Source organism: Blennius ocellaris (genome assembly GCF_963422515.1).
Source record: "Blennius ocellaris genome assembly, chromosome: 17".
NCBI classification, from domain to species: domain Eukaryota; kingdom Metazoa; phylum Chordata; class Actinopteri; order Blenniiformes; family Blenniidae; genus Blennius; species Blennius ocellaris.
The window spans coordinates 18,801,886-18,810,539 of NC_137666.1; the positions used below are offsets into that span (position 1 = coordinate 18,801,886).

Consider the following 8,654-nt stretch of genomic DNA (forward strand, 5'->3'; position numbering starts at 1 on the left):
ATTTAATTAAAGTGGCGCATTGGTTCCCTCCACATTTGAAATGTCTATAAGGCGAACTCATCACAGTGATGTAAGTATTTGTATTGTTATATTATCCACTCATGCAGATGTTATAACCCTGCCAGGTAAGTCATCTGTTCACATTACAGTGACGTGAGTAATTATGAAATATGGCTCCTCCGCCCAGGCACAGGCTGCGTGGCGTCAGGGTAACTTAACAAAGTAATGTATTTGTTATTTTTTTACCTCCACCTTTGCATGCTAGCAAGCTGCAAGGTAATTAATCGTAGAAATATAAATATATGTCATTTCTTATATCCACCTTAACATGATTTACATTTACAGTAATGTGAGTATTTATAATTTACTTCCTCCAGTCATGCATGAGTTTAACGGCTTCAAGATAGCTTTGTACAGTAATGTGAGTATTTGTAATTTCATTACTTTCTCCTTTACACGTTTGAGGGATGTAAAGTAACCTATTAGAGTACGGTGAGTATTTTTTAAATCTGTTATTTCCTTCTTTGTACAACTCATATGGCTCCAAGCGAAGTAATAGTTTCAGTGACATGAGTTAGTGTAGTTAAATATTTCCACCTATGCAAAGATGTAAAGACTGCAAGGTAACTTATGACAGTAATGTGAGTACTTGTGATTCATCGCTTCATTTCCTTCTTTCTTCTTTATTTACAGAACATGGCAACAACTATGAAGACATAATTTGTCTTGTTTACTGTGAAACAAACAACAAATAGTTGGAAACAACATCTATTTGCATACCTATCCTCCCTAAAGTCAGTAATTTGTAGCTACAAGTTAGTTTTTTGCTCATTGCTCAAGAGAAAAGCTATTTTAAGTTTGATGGTTTCCACTTGTCATCAACAATCTTTAAATCTGACCGGGTTGATGTCTGACTCTTGGAGAGTTTCTGAATAGCTCGGTTGTCATGGTGTTTTTTGGTTGGTGGCGCCTCTTGTTTAAGATTTGCTGTTCCAGAAAAGGTGTCTCTATCTATCTATCTATCTATCTATCTATCTATCTATCTATCTATCCATCCATCCATCCATCCATCCATCCATCCATCCATCCATCCATCCATCCATCCATCCATCCATCCATCTAGCTATCTATCTATCTATATAGCTATAGCTATAGCAATAGCTATAGAAATATACATAAAGAGAGAGATGAGTGCTGTCAATCGATAAAAAAATGTATTAATTGCACAATTTTCTGTAATTAATTGAGATTAATCGCATTACCTTTCAGGGAAAACCATGTAATTAATGTCGACTAAACACCCTCAGACGATATTTAAAATCAAAGACTATTTTTATAACGTCCTTTTAGCTTTGCTTTACACTGTTTCTCTCCAATTTGTAAAACAATAATAATAATAATAAAACATAATAATAATTAACAATTAATTAATAAACATCTAATAAAAGTCTGGTTCTTTTTAAGAGTGCAGGTCCATCACAAAGTGGCAATAATATATTGTAATTGCCCCCCCCCACACACACACACATACACACACACACACACACACGATTGCAGTTACTTTCCCTCTAGTAATAAAAGTGTTTACATACTTACTTGAGGCGATTTGATTTTGCGTGCGTGCGTGTTTGTGTGTGTGTGTGTGTGTGTGGTGTGTGTGTGTGTGTGTGTGTGTGTGTGGTGTGTGTGTGTGTGTGTGTGTGTGTGTGTGTGTGTGTGTGTGTGTGTGTGTGTGTGTGTGTGTGTGTGTGTGTGTGTGTGTGTGTGTCCTCATCCCTGCAGCAGTCTGACTGCAGCTTTTCTTTCTTTCACTCTTTCTTGATGGGAGGAGCGGTGCGACTTCCCCACTATGTACTTTTCTTTTTTTTTTTACCATCCCTGCTGCTTACGTTCTGCTGGCGGAGCCCTAATTTCCGCATTCCCAAACCCTCCCAGATTGGGGATCACGTTTTTTTTTTTTTTTTTTAGAAAAATCGGTCTGATGCAACGATTCCCACTTTTTAAAATCTACTCTCGACCCTCGGCTGAGCAGAAGAAAGGACATTTGTTGCACCTGGGATCAAAGTCAGGTCGGTGAAACTTCAACTTGCTTTTGCGTGTTCGGCCCGCACGCGCGCGGAGCTGCGGCTCGCGGCGCGCGCGCGCGGCTCGGCTTGTCTCTTCTCGACTCGCTGCGCCGCTTTTTTTTTTTTTTTTGGTCTCGTGAGTAACCGGGGAGGGTGGGAGCCGAGCCGACACGTTGCGGGGCATGCTGCAGCGACGGCAGCCTGCCTTTTGTCTGCACGCGCCGCTTCCAACACGAACCGAGCCGCAGCATCGCAGAACAAAATGTTCCTCGAGCCCTTGTCCAGCGCGAGACCTGCAACCCGGCAGCCCCCCCAGCCGGACACCCGCATTTGATTGAACTGCGATGTGGAGATAAAAGTTACGTAAGATTAACGCAGCACTGGAGGGAAAGAAAAAAAACAACCTCAAAACAAAACCCCAAACTTCCGCTTTCAGCAGGCACATCAACATCCAGCAGAAACAGCTCAAACTGCAGGGAACGATCCTCCTCTGATGAGTTTCCTCTTAAGTGTGTGTGCGAAGCCACAAACTGCAACAAATGGAGTTAAAACTTCTTCAAACTCTTTCATTTTCTCACGTCAGGAGCCTGTGACCTGCAGCTCTGGAGTCACATGTGGCTTTTCCAACTTGTTTCTATGTCTGTTTACGTGCCAGACTCTCTTATCTCAGGGCGAGAACAGTGGTTAAAAAAGGACACATAGCTAAAACATAAATTAGTGCTTATTTAAATGATGACAAGTATTTCTGACTTAAACTGCCTTTAATTGCATCGTCATTGGCAGGCAGTTGATTTAACTTCCCTGTATGACATCCACATTCAAAACACATTCCTCAGGCACTGACTTACATAAAGTTATAATTATATCTCCCTTTATCTCTACGATGCTACAAAGTGCTGGTTGTACACAAGTACATTTAAAGTGATGAAAAAACAATGTAGATCAAAAGGTTTTAATGTTGATTCAGAAGTGATTTGAAAGTATTGAATTAGATTACATGCTGCACCTCAATACTATTACATTTACAAAGCATGGAGCGATTCTCAATAAGTACGCATGCGCATAAAAGACTACATAAGTGTGTCTGTGAGTATTTGTAATTTATGCTCCGAGGTAACTTGAAGGATACCTAAAAGGCACAGTTTAAGTTAAGAGACAATATAACAGGTGCCAGAAAGTGTTTTCACGTCTGACAGAAACAATAGAAAGTAAACAGGTATTCATATTAAACCAACAACAGCGCCTGGTTTCACTTTGACCAACAGGAAGTGCAAAACTGAAAGTTATTCCCACAGTTCTCACAGGCCATAAAAGTTATTACAGATTAGATTACAAATGCATTACTGCAATAACATGTTGTTGGTGTTTTTTTCAAATCATTTTAAAAGGTAAAAAACATTTCTGCTTCTGATCTCTATTTATTTATTATAGCGTCACTTCATAGACAAACGTGACCTGCATTTAATCAGATACCTGCTTCTTAAAAAGGATTTTGCTGCAGTTTAAAGAAAGCGAATAGTTTAAAATGTTTTTTTTGCAGTATTTTTTTCCAAAGTTGCCTCTGAAAACACTGAATATTATTGAAAGATTAAATGTTTTATCACATACTGTATTTGTATTTGTGTAACCTGTAAGCAGAAGAGAGGTGGAGGCTGTGCTTCTGAAAAGGAGGAGTAAAAAGTGAATATTTAAATGTTTTTGAGATACAGTATTTATTTATTTAAAATTTTCATGAAGCTAAAGATTTCAACGAACACACTTTGAATTATTAATTCTGAACAGTATAATGCAAATTTATCATGAGTTACAACATGTTCAACATTGAGAAGTTAGATTATTAGATTAGAAGCTTTTATTGTCATTGTACAATAAAATTGCACAACGAAATTACGGTGTAGCTAAAAACACACAGTTGACATACAATGGAACACAGGCAGCCATTCTCACATTCAGCATCGCATTCATCTCAGCAGACGCACCATATATACAGAATAACCTAAACATTCACACACACATTCAGCTCTCACACAGACCCGCTCACACACGCCCAAGGACATAGTGCAGTAATGTAAAAAGTTAAAAGAAACGACCGATAATAAGTTATGTAAAATACCAATTTAGCTGCCTGAGGTACCTTGGCTAGTAAGTATGTGCGGTTGAGCACAAGATACCTGTTATTGCACAGAGTAATATGGAGTATGATGTATTGCACAGAGTATGAGGTAGATAGTCTGAGGTAGTAGTGTTTAACTGTTCAGTGCCGTGATAGCTTGAGGGAAGAAACTGTCCCTCAGTCTGTTGGTCCTGGTCCTGATGGACCGGTACCGCCGTCCTGAGGGCAGCAGCCCTCATGAGGTCATGAAGTCATGAGGAAATCATGTTTCAATGCACTTTGCATTCATGTCCTGTGTGAAACCACCTCGGTTAGAATTTGAAAGAAAAGTGGGATTAATAATCATAGATTAAAAAACAACAACTTGGCATTGGCATCAAATACATTGATGTCTGAAGTGTTTGTATCGATTACAAATCATATTTTTATTGCAATATTGAGCAAGATTATCAGTGGTAAATATAAAGATGTTTCTGTTTTCATTAGATGTAAAAAAAAAAAAAAAAAAAAAAAAAGAGTCCCCAAACATCTCTCCACACACTGTAGGCAGTGTGGGCTCCACCCCATTGGCCAAATACGAGTCACACTGCAGGGAAACATGCAACTTTTGCATCAAATCTTTTTTCTAAATGACTTGTGCTTCAGTACAATTTGAGCGATGTAACGTGATGAAACACTGATGAGAAGCCAGGTGCCTTTTTTCTTTCTTTTTTTTCTCTGCCGTGATATTTTGGTCTCTGCAACGCTGCATAAAGGCCTCAGATCGTCGGCTGCAAACCCGCTGAGCTGCTGTCGTAGTTTCCTGTATCTCTGGCTTGACCTTCCCTCACACTCTGCTTTTCATCGCCTTTGCATGTATGTAAAACTCAAGACACCTGCGACGGCAAGAGGGTGGAAAAAATTCGGTGGCAACAGCACGACTGGAGCACGCTGTGCTGTGTTCTTTTTGAATTGATATTGCAGTCCCGTCGCAGTGAGGCTCACAGGAAGTGGTCTTTTATCTGGTATTTAATATTATATTTATTCAAGTCTGCAATCTGCACTGGTTTATGTCATTTTTTTTTAGTCTCTAGAGATTCAAAATCGGTGATTTCTTGCCAGTATATTCCTAAATCAAGCCCCACTGTGTGCTTTAACAAGCAGCGCAGACACTTTTCATTGATCTGGTGGAGTTTCTGTCTGACCAATTCCCCCCACTGCCCCCCCAGCTGTGGTCACGACCGAGTCTGACGCGATGCCAGGACAAATCCCGGACCCCTCGGTGACGGCGGGCTCCCTGCCCAGCCTGGGCCCCCTGGCCGGGATCTCGGCCACCACGCTGACGGACAAGCTGAGGTTGGGCGACCTGCAGGAGTTGGGGACGATGCTGTCGCCGCTGCACTTCCTGGACAGTCTGGGCAAGAGGCCGCTCCTCATCAAGACGGAGGTAAACAGGCGAACACATTTAAACCGGTACGGTTTGACTCTCCGGGTTACGTTTTTACTTTTAAAACCTACGTGTTAAAAATCAATACTTATTAGTCAAAAAGCATGAAAAAAAAGGCCAATGTGGTCGTGTTTGCAGGCTGAAGCCACAGAGAGGAGACGCACACAATGTGTCCACACAAGGTGGCTGAAATACAAAACTACATGGAAATGGATGCGTACAAAGCTCCCATTCAAAGTTCAGTTCAAGTAAAAACAAATGATCTAAGGTGCAACTCCAGGTTTCTCTAAGATTTCCTTCACCAACAGTCTCCATGCAGGTCACCCCTGCAGGGAAATGGAAAATAAATAAAACTACTGTAATGTCACCGGTTTTTCTCTCTCTCACAAAACACTCGCGTTATTTAAGGCAAAGGCGTGTTTATTTATAGAGCAGCATTCAGACACAAGGCGATTCAGTGCTTTGCAAAGAAATACAGGAAGTACATTAAAGGTTAGGAAAGAAATATAAGAACTACATTAATGTAAGTAGAAGGATAGATGCTGGTGAAAGTAAATGGATTCAAGTCGAGTTAAAGCAACAAACTGCAGGACCTGAAATGATTCAGCTTTTGTTCGAGTTTTGAGTCGTTTTCAGATGTAGAAAGTAAAAAAAGTAATTGGAGAAGTAAAAATTAAAGTTGTGACTCATGAACTAAAATGTGTTTGACACCCCGGTTTTAAGCAACGTGTCACTCGCTCCAGTTGCCATCATTGCTTTTTGTAGCTTGTTTTTAACGGCCTTTTTAACATTTTCAATATGTAAAGTGACCTTAAGTGTTCTGGAAGGAACTTACAAATAACACCTGAAGTTATTTAAGATACCTTAATGTGACCTCGTATTCAGTACTTCTATTGAAATAATCTAAACAAGGATAGATATCACAAAACGTAACATAAAGAATGAAGTTTAGAGGAGAATTAAAACTATGATGACATTTAATAAACACATTTTCAGAACTGGATTTGTTGTAACAGCTGCAAATTTAAACATTCACTGGAAATTTTGAAGATGAAAATATTTGTGTTATAAGTAAGAGCAGAAATGGTTTAGCCCCCCCCCCCCCCCCCCACACACACACACACACACACACACACACACCTGTGTCAGATATTAAACATTACTGTGTGAAATATGTTTGATCTGCTTGAAGTGAGAAAACTCAGTAAAATCAGAATCAACGGGTCCATCTAGTGGACAAAAGAAAACCTTTTAAAACCACTTTTAAAATGTATTATTTAATGACACATGCAGGTTTTATACATCATCAATTACAGAAAGTCGAACAAAGATTTGATTAATCGTTATATGACTATAAATAATAAACTATTATATCATGATAGAAAATGAATATCAAAAGGGGGAAATATTGTAAATGTGGTTGTTAACGGATCTTATTTTTTTTTAAATCTATTTATCATTGCTGTTTATTTCTTATGTTCGAACGAGTCGTTTTTTGTTGTTTGTTTTCCTGCATCTTCAAACATATCAAAGTAATTCAACCCATGTGAATTGTTTCATTAAGATGTGACGACAGTCTCCAGCGATTTCAGAGAGGATGTCGTTCGGCGTGCATGTTAGATTCAGTCCGGTTTTTTTTTTCCCCCTCCCGACGTCCTGCAGAGAGACGACGACGACGACGACGGCGACGACGGGGAGAGGCGCAAACGGCGACGGGAGAAGAACAAAGTGGCGGCGGCTCGGTGTCGAAACAAGAAGAAAGAGAGGACCGACTATCTGCAGAAAGTGAGTGACTTCTTCATCTTTCGTTTGTTCGCCGTGTACGAGAGCAGAGCAGAGCAGCAGTCGCTACGTATGATCCAGGCCTGGTTCTGGTGTGAAAAACATCGGGGTTGGCGCTTTCACGCGGCCACAAGACAGGTCGGACGTTTAAAAACTCCGAATTGGAATTCAGAACGAGGTTGAGCTGCGGGGGCTGCTTCATTTCCGTCCTCCACGCAGGAATCGGAACGACTGGAGACATTGAACTCCGACCTCAAGGCCCAGATCGAGGAGCTGAAGGTGGAGCGGCAGCGGCTGATCGTCATGCTGAACCGCCATCGCCCCACGTGCATCGTCAGGACGGACAGCGTGAAAACCCCGGAGAGCGAAGCCGACCCGCTGGAGGCCGAGTGACGGCGGCGGCGGCGGCGGCGGCCGAGGAGCGGCAGCCAACCAGCAGCACTTACAGTTCGTGTGGAGCCTTTCTTAGAGGGGGGCACTAAACCTCAACGTGTGGATGCTCGGACAATGTTTTGGCAGTTTCTGTTCACTTTTTCTTTTTTTTTCTTTTTTTCCCTCCTGTCCTTTACTTCTCGTTTGCCTTTTGATCCACAGAAGTCGAGACACAAGCAGTTTGTATGAAAAGCACAGTGAAGAGTCCATCACTGACCCTGTTATTCACTACTAAACCTTAATGATTTGAACAATTCACTCAATAACGAGCCGCGTACCGTTACAGGAGCCGTGTGGAGCACCGCGGGGGGGGGGGGGTTGAAGGTTCCACGTCCACTGTGACGGAGCGCAAAGCCAATGAGCTGAAAGCTTGTTTGTACAAATATGCCTGGACCTGCTAGTGGGACCTCATTTCAGTCACTGTCGCGACGTGAGGCGGTGACATAATGGTTCACATGAGCTCAGGCTCTGGACTGGATGTCTTTACTGAGATCAAAGGAGTTGGACCGTCTTGGTTTTGAATTAGAAATGTGGGCGTCGATAGAACGACCGGTCACAGGATTGTTTGATTCTTCACCCTTAAAGAGGGAAGAGTATCTCTTGACCATCATCAAATTAATCATCTTTACCGTGTTCTGCTTCTTTTGGTTCTTGGCGGAACGATTGAGCCTCTTTTTTTTTCTTTTTTCCTCCTTTATTCCAAAGTTTTGGCGCAGGCGTCATGTATGCACATATATATGGAGTGTTTACATTGTACTTTATTTTCTGTTCCCATATTGTTACTACCATTTATGTTTTTTATACTTTTGTATATGGTGTTATATAAGCATATAAG

General features: G+C 41.1%; 1 protein-coding gene across 1 annotated transcript; it reads left to right on the top strand.

The window, feature by feature from the left end:
- The first annotated feature begins 1,958 nt into the window (after positions 1-1,958).
- Positions 1,959-8,637, top strand: LOC308142707 (jun dimerization protein 2-like). Its single transcript, XM_080513234.1, has 4 exons — positions 1,959-2,069; positions 5,388-5,605; positions 7,268-7,390; positions 7,607-8,637. The coding sequence occupies exons 1-4, from the start codon at positions 1,982-1,984 to the stop codon at positions 7,778-7,780; spliced, it is 603 nt and encodes a 200-aa protein (XP_080369360.1). The 5' UTR covers positions 1,959-1,981; the 3' UTR covers positions 7,781-8,637.
- Positions 8,638-8,654: the final 17 nt, after the last annotated feature.